At 42.6% G+C, this 19275-nt stretch overlaps 1 protein-coding gene across 1 annotated transcript in view; it reads left to right on the top strand.

Annotated features, from left to right (window-relative positions):
- Positions 1-5570: 5570 nt before the first annotated feature.
- Positions 5571-19275, top strand: part of crfb16 (cytokine receptor family member B16) — a 76303-nt gene continuing 62598 nt past the window's right edge. Inside the window, exon 1 of the mRNA XM_048604454.1 lies at positions 5571-5658. Coding sequence (XP_048460411.1) covers positions 5589-5658 — 70 coding nt within the window. The 5' untranslated portion in view covers positions 5571-5588. The remainder of the gene's footprint in view (positions 5659-19275) is intronic.

Here is a 19275-nt window from a genome sequence, read left to right as displayed (position 1 = left end):
CAGCTCCGTCGTCGATAAGGCCCTCAATCAGGTCTGACCCATCTCCCGCACTTCCGCCCTCACCCCTTCTCTTCCCTCCTGCAACAGCGATAGGGTTCCCCTTAATCTCACCTACCATCCCACCAGCATCCACCTCCAGAAGATCATCAGATGACATTTCTGCCATCTCCAGCGAGATGCCACCACTTGTCCGCCTTCCACAGGGACCGTTCCCTCTGGGACACCCTGGTCCACACTTCCTGCACCCCCAAAACCTCCCCACAGCCCTACGGCACCTTCCCCTGTAACCAGCGAAGATGCAACATCTGCCCATTTACCTCTTCCCTCCCCCCTATCTAAGTTTCCAAACATATCTTCCAGGAGAAGCAACACTTCACTTGCACTTCCCAGAATCTAGTCTACTGCATTCGCTGCTCACAATATGGTCTCCTCTACATTGTGGAAACGAAACGTAGACTGGGTGACCGTTTCACGGAACATCTATGTTCTGCTCGCAAAAAAGACCCTGAGCTACCTGTTGCCTGCCACTTTAACGCACCACCCTGTTCCCCGGCCAACATCTCTGTCTCTGGCTTGCTGCAAAACAAAGGGAAGGGTCATCGAAATGTTAACTCTGATTTTTTTCTTCACAGATGCTGCCAGACCTTCTGAGCTTTTCCAGCCACTTCCGTTTTTGTCCCTGATTTACAGCATCCGCAGTTCTTTCGGTTTTTCTTGGAATAACCCAAGTCCTACGTTACCACTACGCTACAGTATTTGCAACTTTCTGTATTTAGCCAGCAGTTTGCTCTACCATTTCCTTTCCAGTATTTGCTGACAGAATAGATAAATATTGCTTTCAGTGGTGTAATAAATTCACTTCAAAACTAATCAAAGCTTAACTATGGAGAGTTTTAGGATGTTTTGAGGGTGTAAAAGGCACAATATAAATATGGCTTATTTACTTTCCCCAGAAAATCTAAGCTGTAACATGTTGTCACCGAAGTACTTAAGGCCTTTAATTTAACAATTTTCTATGACAATCTGAATCTTTGGGGGGTTGTTCCCTCCACTGTAAACGTTCACCTAATTTTTATCTTCCTGGTTGCACAATGTGAATGCAATGTTAGTAAAACATGACTTGGCTTGCACACTCCTGCTGATCCAGCCCACGCAGTCTAGTTGTTATTTACAGACTACACAGCGCGAGTGGGCTGGGTTCTTTACTGGGAAAATAAAGTGGGAAACTGAGTTGTTCTGTGGGCCCTTCCTCAAACAGCTGCTTCCTCAATGTAAAGGTTTCAAGCTGTTTCCGCCAACATTAATTTGTTGCTCCTCCTGTCTGTGAAATGCTTTCTTTTCCTGAGGCATCGGTGTGGGGGAAGGGCTGCAGCTTGCCTCCAATTTATAATGCTGCAGATGGATCTGGATAATACTGAAGACGTTTCTGGTTTTATCATTGAAGTTGCATTGATGCTCACCAGCTTTGAATTGTAATCTGTAAGCTCCAGACTCACTCCTTGTATATGCCTCTCTTCACTGAGAATGGAGAATTGCCCCTTTTTAATTCACTCATTGCTATGAACCAGTAGTCATGTGGATGCGCATTTTACAATTAACTGGTGTGTTGATTCAGTCAATAACAATGCAAAGATAGAGATCAGAATGCTCGGCCAGATGTTCTAGGTTTGAGTCCCACCTCAGGGCATGACGGCCACAGAGGTATGTCGCAACTTCATAAAAGAGATTGATAAAAAATAATTGAGAGATTAGTGTGCCTGAATTACTCCTGCTTTGACTCTGCCTTCAGGAATGGTATGGACTGTCCAAGCTCTTTGTCCAAGAACAAGAGGTTGTCATATATAGAATCACAGGGATATACAGCATGGAAACAGACCATTCGGTCCAACTCATCCAAGCCAGCAGATATCCTATGTAAATCTAGTCCCATTTGCCAGCATTTGGCCCATATCCCTCCAAACCTTTCCTATTCATATATCCATCCACATGCCTTTTAAATGTTGTAATCATACCAGCCTCCACCACTTCCTCTGGCAACTCATTCCATACATGCACCACCCTCTGCGTGAAAAACTTGCCACTTAGGCCCCTTTTATATGTTTCACCTCTCACCTTAAACCTAAAACCGGCTGCCCCATGTTTTGCTCTGGTACTTCAGGGATAAGTCAGATTGCCTTTCATAGAGTCTTAACACACAGAAGGAGGCCACTCAGTACATCATGCCAATTCTAGCCCTTTGAAAGAACTGACTAATTCAGTTCTGTTGAGTAATGATCACTAACAATCTGTCCTTGTCTACCTTCGTTGATGCAATGGTCAAGAAAGCACAACAACACCGCTACTTCCTCAGGAGGCTAAGGAAATTCAGTGTGTCAGCAAAGACTCTTACCAAATTTTATAGATGCAACATAGAAAGCATTCTTTCTGGCTGCATAACGGCTTGGTACGGCAACTGCTCTGGCTAGGACTGTAAGAAACTACAGAGAGTTGTGAACACAGCCCAGTTAATCACACAAGTCAACCTTCCATCCATTGACTCCATCTATACTTCTCGCTGCCTCAGGAATGCAGCTAACATAATCAAAGACACCTCCCACCCACCCCAGTTGTAATCTCTTCCAACCTTTTCCGTCAGGCAGAAAATACAAAAGCTTAAACACATATACCAACAGATTAGAGAACAGCTTCTTCTCTGCTGTTATTAGACTTTTGAATGGGCCATTCAAATTTTGAATTTAATGTTGATCTCACTCTCTGCGCACCTTCTCTGCAGCTGTAACATTGTATTCCTCACTCTGTTCTATTACCCTAATGCACTTTGTATGGTTTGATCTGCCTGTACTGCAGGAAAATCAAATCTTTTCTCTGTGCCTAGGAACATGTGACAATAATAAATCAAATCAAATAATACCCCATAAATTAGTTCTCCTCAAGGAGATAACTAAAAATTCCAATAGATTTCTGCTTTGACCACCGTAGCTCATTGCAGAATACAACAGCCCTAAGTGCGAGAAAGTTTCCTGTCATTTCACCTGTAGATCTTTTCCCAACTATTTTAAACCTATAACCTCTGATTATTGCTCCTCATGCCAGAGGAAACATTCTCTCCATATTTGCTCCATTAAAATGTCTCATAATCTTGAATATTTCTGTTAAGTCTCACTTAATATTTTTTGCTCTAAGGAGAACAATCCCACTTATTCCACATAGCTGAAGTCCCTCATTCCTGGTATCATACCTATCAACCTCTTCTGTATGTTTTCTAAGGTGCCAACAACCCTTGTAAAATATGATGTACAGTACTGGACGTAATTTTCCAAGCTGAGACCACACCAGGGACTTGTAAAAGTTTAACAAGTTTACATTGTGCCCTTATTTATAAAGCCAAATACCTCAAACACTTCATAATTGCATTGTCACTTCAAAGTTTTGTGAGTATGCACTTGCATCCCCTCGAAATAGTTCCAATTCAATGACACTGTCCCCAGTGTTACTTCGCCTGAAATATGTTGCATGAAGTGTAACTGCATTAAGCTGAATCAGCCAAGTGCCTTCCTGATTTACCAGTCTCTCAAAATCCACGACCTTCATAGAAGCATGGAATCCCTACAGTGTGGAAGCAGGCCATTCAGCCCATCGAGCTTCACCGACGCTCTAAAGAGCATCCCATCCAGACCCACCCCCCACCCTACCCCTGTAAGCCTACATTTGCCCTGGATAATCCACCTAAACTACACATCCCTGGACATGACAGGAAATTTAGCATGGCCAATCCATCTTATGTGCACACCTTTGGACTGTGGGAAGAAACCGGATCACCAGGTCGTAACTCATGCAGCCACGGGGAGAATGTGCAAAGTCCACACAGACAGATGCCTGACGGTGTAATGGAACCCAGATCTCTGGTATTGTGAGGCAGCAGGGCTAACCACTGAAACACTGTGTTGCCCACACTATTTGTTATTTTATAGCAAATCCGCAGTGTCCACAAAATTGCGAATTGCAAATTCACCAATCCGCACCAAAACATAAGCAGCAAAAAAATTCAACATCTGCAGGCAAAGCTCACATCTCAGCCATTTTTAACTTATTTTTAACTTACTTTAAAATGAGTTCCAGACTTGCGAATTTCATCATTCTCAGAAAGGAATCCTCGTGGACATGGAGGAATGACTGTACATTCCCACTGTAGTTCGGCCATAGCTGAGTGTCACTGTTACTGTTTAATCAGAAGGCTGTGGTCTCCAGTCCCATCAAAAGACACCAGCATATAATCTACGCTGCACCTCCTGAATTGCTATTTCCTGGTAACAAATTGAACCAAGACCCTACTTGTCCATCCACTCTTCAAAGAAGACCACGTGCTCCTGGTTAATATTTATCCTTCAATCAGCATTGCTAAAACCAATTATTTGCTTATTATCACATTGTCCTGTGAAATTTGCACCTGTCTTCCTTTTCTACAATAGTGGCTACACTTCTGAAATATTTCTTTGCCTGTAAAGTGCTTTGGGATGTTCTGAGATCATAGAGTCAGAGAATCATAGAGGTGCACAGCATGGAAACAGTCTCTTAGGCTCAACTTTCCATGCTGCCCACTTTTCACAATTTATCTAGTCCCATTTACCTGCGTTTGATTTCTATGCCTCCATACCTATTCCATCCAAATACCTGTCCAAATGTTTCTTAAAATGAACAAATTGTACTCAGCTCTACCAGTACTTCTGGCAGCTCATTCCAGACACTCACCACCCTCTGTGTGAAAGTGTTACCCCTCTGGACCCTCTCCCCTCTCACCTTAAACCTATGCCCCTAGTTTTAAACTCCCCTACCATGGGGAAAAGCTGTTGGCTATCTACCTTAGACAACAAGGTGCAGGGCTGGATGAACACAGCAGGCCAAGCAGCATCATAGGAGCAGAGAGGCTGACGTTTCGGGCCTAGACCCTTCATCAGAAAAGGGGGAGGGGAAGGGGGTTCCGAAATAAATAGGGAGAGAGTGGGAGGCGGATAGAAGAGGGATAGAGGAGAGGATAGGTGGAGAGGAAACAAACAGGTCGAAGAGGCGGGGATGGAGCCAGTAAAGGTGAGTGTAGGTAGGGAGTTAGGAAGGGGATAGGTCAGTCCAGGGAGGACGGACAGGAAGGGGATATGTCAGTCCAGGGAGGACGGACAAAAACCTTATCTGTGTCTCTCATTAATTTACAGACCTCCATAAGGTCAATACTCATGTGTCCTACACTCCAGGGAAAAAAGTCCCAGCCTATCCAGCCTCTCCTTACAACTCAAACCTTCCAGTCCAGTTAGTATCGTAGGAAATCTTTTCTGCACCCTTTCTAGTTCAGTAATATCCTTTCTCTTGTAGGACAACCAGAACTGCATGCAGTGGTCCAAATGTGGCCTTATCAATGTTGCGTACAGCTGCAACAAGACATTCCAAGTCCTATACTCAATGCTCTGACTGATGAAAGCAAGCATGCAAAAAGTCTTCGGCACCACCCTGTCTACCTGTGACTCATGAAGAACATTGCACAAGTTTGATCTTTCCCTTATTCCTGCTCTTGCAGGAATAAAAGTGACCAAGTTGGCATGAAGAAACTGAAGTTACTCTTCTTGAAGCAAAGGGGAGATTTGACAGAGCTGTACAAGATTACAACAGGTATAGGTGAAATGGATAAAGAAAATGGGTTCTTATTAACTCTGCTCCTATGATGCTGCTTGGCCTGCTGTGTTCATCCAGCCCTGCACCTTCTTATTAACTGATGGTACAATAAATAGGGGAAATGTATTTAAGGTTTTGGGCAAGAGATGCAAGGTGGAACGTAAAAACTTTTTTTTACAGTGAATGGTAACAACTTGGAAAATAAATGAGTGGCTGACTGGGGCAGATCCATGTTGGATCTGAGAAAGACCAACTGGAATGTTTTCTAGTGAGTGACTAGAAACCAAGGAGGAGTAAAGGTATTGCTACAAATCATCCAAAAGATTATTTACAGGTTCAGAATGTAATCAGAAAGCCTTTATCTCCGGATGTTTAGAATTCAAAAATGGGGACATTATGCTTCAGTTGTGCTAATGCTTGGTCAACCCAATCTAGTGCAATTTGTTCAGTTCTGGGCAACAAATTTCTGGAAAGCTTTGGCATGTGGATACAGCAGAGATTCATTAAAAATAAAACAAACTGAAGGATTAAATTATGCATTAAAGTTACATAAACCTGTTTTACGTTTCTTTGAGTTTATACAGTTGAACTGTTACCTAATCTAGGTGTGTGAGATAATAGGGATTAGTGATGGTGGAATTTGAATTCAATAAATATCGGGAGTTAAGAGTCTAACAATGACTATGATCCATTGTCAATTGTTGGAAAAACCCGTCCGGTTCACTAATGCCCTTTTAGGAAGGAAACTGCCATCCTTACCTGGTCTGGCCTACATGTGACACCAGACCTACAGCAATGTGGTTGACTCTTAACTGCCCTCTGGGCAAATAGGGATGGGCAATAAATGCTGCCTATCTAGCGACGCCCTCATCCCGTGAATGATTAGAGAAAAATGTGAATGCAGCAGGTATAAATTAGCCACAATCTAAATGATTGCAGGTTTGAGAGCTTAAATGACCTACTCTTTTTCCCTTGTTGCTGTTCGATATTCCATTCCGGCATTACCTGAAATCATATGGAAAAGCACTGCACTGGATCATTTTTTAAAGGCTGTTTTCTCAAGGTTCACGTTCAGGCGTCCTCGGAGAGGAAGCTTGCATTTTTCACTAACGCCCTTGAGGCATTTAGAAAGAGGTAGGCGCTGTGGGGACTGGAATTTAGTTCCCTCCCTCTTTACCTTCCCGCCCATTTTGTTATTGTTGCACTGGCCTGGTGGGCAGTGCTTGTATTTTGTTATTTGCTTAATTCGTCAAACGGGTAATCTGGTGGAGGTTTGTTTAAAAAGAAAGACTGGTCCCTGGTGAATGCTGTAAACCAGAGAGACCTAGGGATTCAGGTACATAGTTCATTGAAAATTGTGTCACAGGTGGAACAGAGTGGTAAAGAAGGCATGTGAAGGGCCAACACAGACAAATGGGACTAGTTTAGCTTGGGAAACTTGGTCAGCATGGATGAGTTGGACCCGGTGGTCTGTTTGTCTGCTTTATGACTCTATGGCTCTTTTCCCTGGCAATGACAGTTGGTTAGGAAATGGGAGAGAGCAGCTGGGAGTTTGTATTGATCTCTGAGACGTAAATAACCAGTTGTGGAAGACAGATTGACTCCAGCTTCCTTGATTTGGTGAATGGGTGATTAGAATCATTGTAATGGCTGATTTTGAAACATGAGTTTCTTTATAAATGTTTCACATTACATTGGCTTCATTTAGCCGTGCCTCATCATTGTTTATTGTGTCAAGCTTAGTCAAGGAGCTTAACAGCCTCAAGGTTGGCACACATCAATGTTTACAGGGCAATAAGGGACAGTTTCTTTGTGAAAGCAAAATACAAAATGGTTTTCTAGAGCAGTACATTTAGGATCTAAATAGAGACTAGCCTATTTTACATCAATGATAAATGGAAAATGAATAATCTTGTTGTAAAGGAGCTGTAGGGATAAAAGTTACAATATTATGATAGAGAGTGATGATGTTCAATCAAAAAGGGACAATTGAATATGAGAATCATGGTGAGAAACATTATAACAATAAAAGCTTCAACTAGTATGTAAAAAGTAAAAGATCAGTAAAAATAAATGTAGGCCCATACAACCAGTCATGAGAATTTGTATGGGAAATAAGGAAATGGCAGAAAAATTAAGCAAATACTTTGTACCTGATCTTCCCAGAAGAAAGTACTAAAAAATCTTCCAGAAATAATGGATGGTTGAGGATCTAGTGCCAATGAGGAATTACAAGATATTGCTGCTACTAAAAAAAAGTAATTCTTGAGAAATTAATGGAACTGAAAGTAAAGAAATCCCTTGGACCTGATGGTCTACAGCTCAGAGTATTGAAATGGTGTAGACTTTGGAATGGTCCCTGCAGATTAGAAAGTTGCAAATGGAACCCCACAAATTAAGAAAGGATGGAAGAAAGAAAAAGGAAACTACAGACCTGTTAGCTTAACATCAGTCATTGGGAAATGCCAGGGTCTATAATAAAGAATGTGATAATAGGATACTTAGAAAATAATGGTAGTATCAGTTGGGGTCACTATAGATGTATCAAAATGTATATATTTTTGAATAGCAGAGCAGGCTTAGAGGACAGAATAGTCTACTCTTGCTTCTTTTCCTCATGCTCTTAATCAAGTTTTGAAGCAAAGTTTATGGAGAGTTCAAGGTGGGAGGCCAGCCTGGAGAGCTTTGGAATCATTGAGTCTTGAAGTTGGTAATAGAGCAACCATGGTGTTGGAAGAAAAACAAAGTTGCTGGAAAAGCTCAGCAGGTCTGGCAGTATCTGTGAAGGAAAAAACAGAGTTAATGTTTCAGGTACAGTGACCTTTCCTCAGAACATTGGTGTTGGAAGCACAGCTCAGGGGTAATGATGTTGTCAAAGTCTTGAACAGTCTCGTTCAGCATTGGTTCATTGTTGGGACAGACAGAGTGGGGCTAGAGAGCACAGTCTGTTGGAACAAGTGTTGCATTTATTAGCCAGTGTTCTATCATACAATGCTTTCATTTCTTACTATAATAAATGATCTTATTCACATTCTACCAGGGAAATAAATTATTTCCTTCAGTTGCAAAAGGCTCTGATATGAAATTTTGGCAGCACAACAAAATATTGATGGATTTCCTGCGTACACTTGTTGTTTGCATATTGTTCTTTTTAAACTTTGCTTAACATTAGAAAGAGCATACATTCCTATAGCGCCTTTCATGACTTCACGACATTCCACTGCACTTCACAGCAAGGGAAGTTCCTTTGAAGTGTAATCACTGTTTTAATATAACGAAATGCCACAACTTATCTGTGCATCCAGCTATGGAGAGCTGTGCATCAATAATGTCCATGTGGCACTTGAGGGTGGGTGGAGAGCAGACTGTTGGAGTACTACAGAAGGAAATGCATGTGAATGGGAAGACAGGACATTACAGGCCTGTACTGTGACTCTTTGCCTGATGTAACCCCCCTTTCTGGACATCGGATGAAGGGCTTTGGACGAGGGCTTGAGATGAGCCCAGTCACATAGGACACCATTGGTTTTGATCAGGGCCATAGAGATAGAGAGGGTTGAAAAGTGGATTTGTAGGAAAACGGAATAATACCTGTAGAGTCATAGAGTCATACAGCATGGAAACAGATCCTTCGGTCCAACCAGTCCATGCTGAACATAATCCCAAACTAAACTGGTCCCACCCTGCCCGCTCCGATATCCCATATCCCTCCAAACGTTTCCTATTCATGTACATATCTAAGTGTCTTTTAAACATTGTGACTGTACCCGCATCCACCACTTCCTCAGGATGTTCATTGCACACGTGAACCACCCTCTTTGTAAGAAAACCAATATCAATATCATCTAATATGGCCACCTTGGAGTTCATGCTAGCTAAAATCTTTTTCCAGAACTCATGATTGAAACTCCTGATAAAATCCAGCACCTGGAAACAAACTTTTTATGTACAAAGTATTCTGTGCCTAATATTCATCCTAGTCACTTAAAGCAGCACAGACTCCAAACATGATTATTAATTAGGAACTTCTTTTTGGCTGTAAATAATGGCAGCAATGTACACTCCCAGAAATACGTATAAAGCAAAATTCCAGAAAAGAATCACATCGGGCTCAAGGTGTTAATTCATTTTCATGTCTCCACAGATGCTGCCAGACCTGAGCTTTTCCAGCATATCCAGTTTGCTTTGACTAATTTATTATTGTAACATGTAACTAAGTACAGTGAAAAGTCTTGTTTTGCATGCAGTACAGGCAGATCATACCATACAAAGATCACAGGATGATTGAACAGAGCGAGGAATACAAAGTTAGGGCTGCAAAGAAGGTGTACAAAAAGCAAGATCAACATTGTACAATGTATATGTGTGAGCATGTAATGTGTGTTATGAACATAGGTTAGCATGTATGCAGGAATCAGGCTTAATTGTAACTCTGGACTGCGCGTTGAATTGAAGGAAAGGAATGTTTTTAATATCAAACCGCACAGTGCCACACTCTTGCCTGACCTGTCAAGCTAGTTTGCTGAGGAGCTCTGAAAGAGAACAATAGAAACATCTGCCCCCCTTGCTAGTGCTCATTCACACCCTCTTCATGCGTCAGGGAGTTCAGACAAGGCTATTTTCTATAGTGTATGCACATTAGGCCTAATGTGAGCAGTTTCCAAGCTCCTTACAAAGCACCAGGCAGTCAAGGTCTTATCAAAAGTAGAGGCTCTAAAGGTGGCCTCTGTGCTGGGCTACTGCTAGCTTATTGTTCTGTGTCAGTGTGAGCTGTAGTTTTGTGTTGGACACAAGAAGATATGTGAGTGACAATCGCTATGAAAATTTATCAGATTAATAAATGGATCACAGTGGCTGCCTGGCATTTAGTCACTAGGCTTAAACTAACCCACCCAGGATTATCCTCGAATCTACGAGAATTATGGTTTTAATCTCCTACTGGTGAAAAACTAGTAGGAATCATTTTTTTTAAAAAAAGGTGTATTTTTCTCCATTTACTTCAAAGATTTTGGTTATAACTATTAAAAAATTGAAGATTGGGGAATAAATGCTGCTTGGGCATGTGTGACTATTGGAAGTTATTGGAAGACTATTTACAAATGCCTCCAGCAATACGGCTGACCAGAGCCTACATGCTAGGTTCCCACCAAGGTGAAGTCAGCTAACTCTGAACAGGCTGAAGGTTGATTCATGATCTTCAGTGGTGTAAGATTCAGTCTTATAACACTCTAGGAGGAAAAACCAGAAAAACCTGCAAACAGTGCACTCTTGTGAATTTGTTTTGTATACCTCAGAACAGTGCTCGAGTGTGTCCGGTACATTTGTTTCCAGTATTACTGTTTGTTAACAAAAAAGGAAATTGCTGGAGAAGCTCAGCAGGTCTGGCAGCATCTGTGGGGAGGCAGTGGCCTAGTGGCATTATCACTGGACTGTTAATCCAGAGACCCAGATAATGTTCTGGGGACCCGGGTTGAAATCACAAATGGTGAAATTTGAATTGAATAAAAATATCTGCAATTGAGAGTCTAATGATGACCATGAGTCCATTGCCAATTGTTGGGGAAAAACCTATCTGGTTCACTAATGTTCTTTAGGGAAGAAAACTGCCGTCCTTGTCTGGCTTACATGTGACTCCAGACCCACAGCAATGTGGTTGACTCTTAACTGCCTGACGGGTAATGTTGCCTAGCCAGCAACATCCTCATCCTGTGAATGAATAAAAGCAGAGCTAACATTTTGAGTCCAGTGACACTTCCGAAGAACCACAGACTTGAAATGTTAACTCTGCATTCCCCACTACCCCACCCCACCCACCTGCCCTGCAGATGCTGACAGACCTGTTGAGTTTTTCCAGCAATTTCTGTTTTTGTTTCTGATCCCCAGAATCTACAGCTCTTTGTTTTCTATTACTAATTTATACAGCATTTTTAATACTGGCTACCGGACTCTGCTGGCATACTCTGCATCTAATGACCGCCTATGGTGACAAGAAATAGGAACAGAAATTCCCTCATGCCTGCTCTGCCAACAGATCATAGTGGAACTGATTATGGCCTTAGCTCTGCTTTCTTGTCTGTCCTCCCATCACTCCCTTGTACAGTCAATCAAAGATCTGTTTTATTGAAACTTGGATATAGTCACTGACCCAGTCTTCATTGCTTACTGGGGAAGAAAGTCCCAACAACTAATGATTCTCTGAGAGAAGAAATTTCTCTTCACCCTTGTCTCTTATTTCGCAACTATGATACCTCGTTCTAGATTCCCACATAAGGTGCAACATCCTCTCCGAATCTACACTGCCAAGATCTATCAGAACCTATTGGTTCAATAAGACCGCCTCCAATGAGTATAGACCCAACCTTCATAACCACTGCTCTTAAACCAACTCTGCGCTCACAGCAATTATCCGTAGACCCATAGAGGATCATTCCATTGTCATGGCTACACAGGATAGACCAAGAACCCCTGCAAATTCACAATAAAAACAGCACATGTTGGAAATGTACAGGTAAATCAAGGAAAGACAAGATGGTGTCACATACCCAGACAGAGTCTCATGAATACCCGCTTCCAGTAGATGGGAGCTGGGTGCAGGAAACCAACATGGAATTTTAAACAGTCATTGGTCACCATGCCAACATTTGGTTTGCATTGTGGGCCTCAACTGCAGCCTCTATTCATTTTATTTTGTTTTTGTTAGCTGCAAATGAATAAATTGTTGATTGTTTGCCTGTATGTACTGGACAACGAAAAGCTGTGGATCTTCAGTGGACAGGATAGTGTTGACTTAGGGAATTTAGACAGGGTGTAGACCATATGAAAACCTGACACAAATGACACATAACTAAAGCCCAAGGTAGAAATGTTGGCCAGGGAACACAGTATTGTGTTGAAGTGGGAGGCCACAGAAAACTCAGGGTCATTTTGCAGAAAGAATGAGGGTATTCTGCAATGCCACCAATGTTCACTACAAGAGACAAAACAATTGCAGATGCTGGAATCCAAAGTAGACAAACAGGAGGCTGGAAGAACACAGCAAGCCAGGCAGCATCTGGAGGAAAGGAGCAGTCGATGCTTTGGGTATAACCCTTCTTCAGGACTGGTTACCCAAAACGTTGACTGCTTCTTTCCTCTAGATGCTGCCTGGCTTGCTGTGTTCTTCCAGCCTCCTGTTTGTCTACCAATATCCACTAGAAACCCACTGACTCCCACAGTTACCTTGATTATATATCCTCACACCCTGCTTCCTATAAAAACTCTATTCCATTCTCCCAGTTTCTTCATTGCCTTTGTATCAGTTCTGACTTGCCAGCTTCCAGAAGAGAACCTCCGAATCCTCAACTGAAGATTCCTCACCACCATGGTTGAAAAGGCCCTCAGTCATGTCCGACCCATCTCCCGCACTTTAGCCCTCACCCCTTCTCTTCCTTCCCACAACACCGACAGGTCCTCCTTGTCCTCACTTACCATCCCACCAGCATCTACATCCAGATGATTATTAGCCACTATTTCCGCCACCCGCAGCAGGATGCCACTACCAGACACGTACTCCCCTCCCTTCCCTTATCAGCCTTCCGCAGAGATCATTCTCTCCGGGACACCTTGGTCACTCCTCCTCCACTCCCAACACCTCCGACAGATCCATGGCAACTTCCCACGCAACCACAGTAAGTGCAACACCTGCCTGTTTACTTCCTCCATGCTCACTGTCCAAGGTCCCAGACATGTTCCAGTCTACTGTATTCGCTGCTCACAATGTGGTCTCCTCTACACTGGAAAGACAAACAACAGGATGGGTGACCGCTTTGTGGAACACCTACGCTCAGTCCTAAAAAATAACCCTCAGCTTCCGGTTGCCTGCCACTTCAACACACCACCTTGTTCTCTAGCCAACATCCCTGTCTCAGGCTTGTTACAGTGCTCCAGCGAAGCTCATCGCAAGGTGGAAGAACTGCACCTCACTTGGGAACTCTACAGCCTTCTGGATGCAATATTGAGTTTAATAATTTTAGGACCAGAGCACCTTCTCCCATGTTCTTACCCAACAACCCCACTCCAAGCCTTGTCATCACATGGACTGCTACCAGAAACAACCCATTGTTAGTCACTAATGGTCCCCAACAGTGGCTATTGATTCTCCCAGACTGACCCTTGCCCATTCTCTTGTCTGCCCAACTGTTTTTCTCTCTCTCTGGGCTCCATCTCTATCTATTGTTTACTCTTCCACCCTCCTGCCACTTTATCCTCAGCATATATACCAACCGTTTCCTAGCCATAATCAGTTCTGCACAACGGTTCTCTCCACAGTTGCTGCCAGACCTGCTGAGTTTTCCCAGCTTTTTCTGTTATTGGAATAGGAATCTTTGGGTTGTAATCTGCTGGTTCATGTTACCCTGCAATACTTGCACTTATCTGGCAGATTCTCAAAATTGCGTGAGACTGTTCAGAATCTTTGGCAGGTTGTTTGGTCTCATATTCTCTTTGTCCCTGCCTCAGCCCAACTATTGCTGAAAGCTCCATCCATGTCTTTGTCACTGATGGACTCAAGCGTTCCCTTGGTGGGCATTCCATCCTTCATATACCATCACCAAGCTCAAACAAAACTCGAGTTCATATTGGTCACCAATCGCCACTGATCTACGCTGGTTCCCAATCCCCCAACACCTCATATTTAAAAGTCTCAACTTTGTGTTTAATGACCTATGTCTCTAACCTTTCACAGTTGTATGGTTTCCCATCACAGCCCTGAGGTCTTCTTATGATATGACCTCTTGCACAGTCTCCCCTTCCCTTTACCGCACTATTTGCTGGACCATTCTGTAATCTACCCATGCTGCTCCTTCATGTTTTCCATCCCCCTCCCTCAGCTTATCAGTTCACACTGTTCAGAGAATCAGTAACCATATATTACAATAGAAGGGCCCATTTCTGATGAAAGGTCTAGGCTCGAAACGTCAGCCTTCCTGCTCCTATGATGCTGCTTGGCCGGCTGTGTTCATCCAGCTCTACACCTTGTTATTACAATAGAATGCCATTTGACTCATCATGCCTGGGTTAACCCTTTGAAATACTATCCGATCAATCCTACTCTTCTGTTTGATTTCCCCTGATTCAAACTATTTCCTTTTTCATGTTTATATTCAATCCCCTTTCCATGTTAAAATTGAATTATTATCATCACCCTGTCATGCAATGCATTTCATATCATGGTAACTCACAATGAGAAAATAATTCTCCTCATCTACATCCTGCATCCCCTGCCAATTACCTTAATACTGTGAACATTGATCACTGAAACTTCAGTCAGTGAAATCAATACCCTCTTCTTCATGTTATCCTTTACTTTCTCAATCTTCTCTGCTTTAAGGAGAGCAATCCCAGCTTCCCTCATTGTTGTTATTGAAACCCTGAAAGTATTTGAGGACTGTGCTCCAATTAAGTGCAGCAGTAATTATTTTGTACCAGGAAAGCCTCCACAGCCATTGGTACTATTAGTTCACGGAGGAATGTTGAATGAGACACCACCCTGCTGTTCTGTAGTGTCACGAGATCTTAGGTCTCCAAATAAAGCCCTGGATTGTGCTGCTGAAGCCTTAGTTTAGTCTCGTTGAAGGATAGTATCTCAAAACTGTGGTATTTCCTTAGTACTGCTCTGGAACATCAATCCAGATTACAAGCACCAAGCATAATATCATGTGTAAATGCACAAACCTTTGAACCAGCAGTGACAGTACCACCAGCTGAACAAGGTGCATATGCAGTTTGATGCATTTCAAAAGTGACTAAAATATGTTGAGGGCAGTGATTACCTCGTTATTATTGGCTTACTTATTAACACTCTTGCTTCAAAGTTGGAAGCTGGTGCATGTTAACCCTACTTCAGACATTATCGGCTGGATTTCCATCTTTCAGATGGGTGCTGAGAGTTAGGAAAGTATCCGGCTCAGCTGGCCTGGGTCAAGAGAAAAGTGATTCCAGAGGCACAATTTTCATTTTTGGGATATGGCACTGCTTGCTGTTGGGTCCAATGAACCTGGGAATGATTTAGAATTGGTCACAGGTGTTGCCAGATGTAAAAGAAGCCCATCTCAGTGCTGTGGGACTTTGTCCCAGTTATAACAGAAACAGTAAGATCAAGGAACAAGGCTCTCAGCCCTGCAAACCTGCTCCACTATTCAATAAGATCATGGCTGATCTGATTTTAATCTCAACTCTACATCCCTGCTTATCCCCAATAATCTTTCATTCCCTTGGTAATCAAGAATCCATCTACCTCTGCCTTAAAAATGTATAAAAATTCTGCATCCACTGTCTTTTCAGAGAGGGAGTAAGGCCCTCTAGCCCTTACCCCTCACACATTCTGACCTGCAAGCACTCTCCACACCCTATCCATTCCACTTAATCTTTCCACCCACCCATCATACCTTCTATAACAAGCTATGGTTCTCCAACTACTCTGTTGGGCACAAGCTGTAGCACTTAGAACATAGAACATAGAACAGTACAGCACAGTAAAGGCCCTTTGGCCCACCATGTTGTGCCAACCTTTTATCCTACTCTAAAATCTACTATCATCCATGTGCCTATCCAAGAGTCATTTAAATATATCTGACTCCACTACCACTGCTGGCAGCGCATTCCACGCACCCACCACTCTCTGTGTAACAAACCTACCTCTGACATCTCTCCTATACCTTCCTCCAATCACCTTAAATTATGCCCCCTTGTAATAGTCATTTCTGCCCTGGATAAAAGTCTCTGGTTATCCACTCTATCTATGCCTCTCATCATCTTGTACAAATCTATCAAGTCACCTCTCATCCTTCTTCGCTCCAATGAAAAAAGCCCTAGCTCCCTCAACCTTTTCTCCTAAGACCTGCCCTCCAGTCCAGGCAGCATCCTGGTAAATCTCCTCTGCACCCCCTCTAAAGCTTCCACATCCTTCCTATAATGAGGCGACCAGAAATGAACACCATATTCCAAGTGTGGTCTAACCAGGGTTTTATACAGCTGCAGCATAACCTCGTGGCTCTTAAACTCAATCCCTCAGCCAATGAAAGCCAACACACCATTTGCCTTCTTAACAACCCTATCAACTTGGGTGGCAACTTTGTGGGATCTATGGACGTGGACCCCAAGATCCCTCTGTTCCTCTACACTGCCAAGAATCCTGTCATTAACCCTGTATTCTGCATTCAAATTCAACCTTCCAAAATGAATCACTTCACACTTTTCTGGGTTGAATTCCAATTGCCACTTCTTTGCCCAGGTCTGCATCCTGTCAATGTCCCGTTGCAACCTACAACAGCCCTCCACACTGTCCACAACTCCACCAACCTTCGTGTCATCGGCAAACTTACTAACGCACCCTTCCTCTTCCTCATCCAAGTCATTTATAAAGATCACAAATAGCAGAGGTCCCAGAACTGATCCCTGCAGAACACCACTAGTCATCGAGCTCCAGGCTGAATACTTTCCATCAACTACCACCCTCTGTCTTCTATTGGACAGCCAGTTTTGTATCCAGACAGCCAAATTTCCCTGGATCCCATGCCTCCTTACTTTCTGAATGAGCCTACTATGGGGGAACCTTATCAAATGCCAAATTGCTAAGAGCCATATACACCACATCCACTGCTCTACCTTCATCAATGTGTTTTGTCACATCCTCAAAGAATTCAATAAGGCTTGTGAGGCATGATCTTCCCCTCACAAAGCCATGCTGACTATTTCTAATCAAACTGTGCTTTTCCAAATAATCATAAATACTACCTCTCAGAATCCTCTCCAATAATTTGCCCACCACAGAAGTAAGACTGACCGGTCTGTAATTTCAAGGATTAGCCATATTCCCTTACTTGAGCAAGGGAATAAGATTTGCCACCCACTTCATATCAATTCATTTACTGCAGAGAACTAATGAACCCTATACAGACAATTGGATGTGTTAAAAAAGTTTAAGAAAAGTGATTCATTTATAGCTTTTCACTGTCTTAACACATGGCTTTCACAATAGACCAATAAAATATCAATCATCAAGACCCTTTAAAGAATCAACAGCAAAAATTGGAAACACTTGAAAGCTCTTTGTCTTTTGAAAATCAACATTGTCAGTGGACAGATCAATCAGTGAGCAGAGCAGTTGATCAAAGAACATTTTCCCTGGCTCTAGAAGTTTTAAGCAATGGGATTGTAGCTATTTCTTATGGCAGCTTGTTCCATTGTGAGATTATTCTTGGGATGGGGCAAAAGACGGTTGATGCATTGTCTTTGAAGCAAGTGGACTTTATATTTGTGTGGATGGCTACACCATGTATAGTCATTGCAAGAGGGCACTAGGTACTTGTTTCTGTCATTTCTCACCAGTTCATTCCATATTTTAGAGAACACAATCAGTCTAGTTTCCTCCCTCCTTTGCTGGGGAGATTCCCATTCCAAATCTTTGCTCACAAATATGACACTGGTGTATTTGCCCTGCTGACCTGTTCAGAATTATCTGGTATGTCTTCAAAAGCATAAGAAATAAGAGTAGGAATAAGCCTTTTGTTCCCTCAAACCCACCCAACAGTCAACAAAATCATGGTTGATCTGCCCCAGACCTCAACTCCTCTTTAGCTCATGATAGCCCTCAACTCTCCATTATTTCAAAAATCTGTCATCTCCTCTTTAAGTAGTTGGTGATCTAGCCTCCACAACTCTCTGGGGTACAGAATTATAAACATTTATAACCCTCTGAGAGAAGACATTCTTCGCATTTCAGTTTTAAATACATGTCCCTTAATCAGTAACTAGGTCCCCAGTTCAAGACTCTCCCACCAATGGAAACACCTTGTCATCATCTACATTGTCAAGCCCCCTCAGAATCTTGTATAATTCAATAAGATCACTCCTCATTCTTCTCAACTCTAATGAATAAAGGCCTAGCCCGTTTAGCTGTTCTTGATAAGTCAACTCTTTCATCCTAGGGATCAATATAATGAATCTCTTTTGAACTGCGTCACCAACTGTACAGGTGTAATAAGACTTCTGTATTTTTAAACTCCAACCCCTTAGTAACAAAAGCCAAAATTCCATTTGCCTTCTTAATTACTTACTACTTAGATCACTTCAGGTTTCTATTATTCACCAAGTAAGGATCCCACACACCACTCGCATACTCCAGGCCTGGATGACCTAATTAGGAACAAAAACAAAGTTGCTGGAAAAGCTCAGCAGGTCTGGCAGCATCTGTGAAGGAGAAAACAGAGTTAACGTTTCGGGTCCGGTGACCCTTCCTCGGACCTGCTGAGCTTTTCCAGCAACTTTGTTTTTGTTCCTGATTTACAGCATCCGCAGTTCTTTTGGTTTTTATTTAGTATTTAACTCACTGGATAATCTAATGATTGATATTGCTTAGTACTTATTTTTGCAGTTTCAGAATCTTATCTTTCGCATTATAAGGACTCACGAAACCCAACAGGTAAAGAGAGGAACAGTTCCAGAAGATAAACATTTTTGCAACACTGAGATAACAAGGTGTAGAGCTGGCTGAACACAGCAGGCCAAGCAGCATCAGAGGTGCAGGAAAGCTGATGTTTCGGGCCTAGACCCTTCTTCAGCTCTACACCTTGTTAT

Source organism: Rhincodon typus, chromosome 13 (genome assembly GCF_021869965.1).
Source record: "Rhincodon typus isolate 14 chromosome 13, sRhiTyp1.1, whole genome shotgun sequence".
NCBI lineage: Eukaryota > Metazoa > Chordata > Chondrichthyes > Orectolobiformes > Rhincodontidae > Rhincodon > Rhincodon typus.
This window is presented reverse-complemented; position numbering and strand designations above follow the sequence as displayed.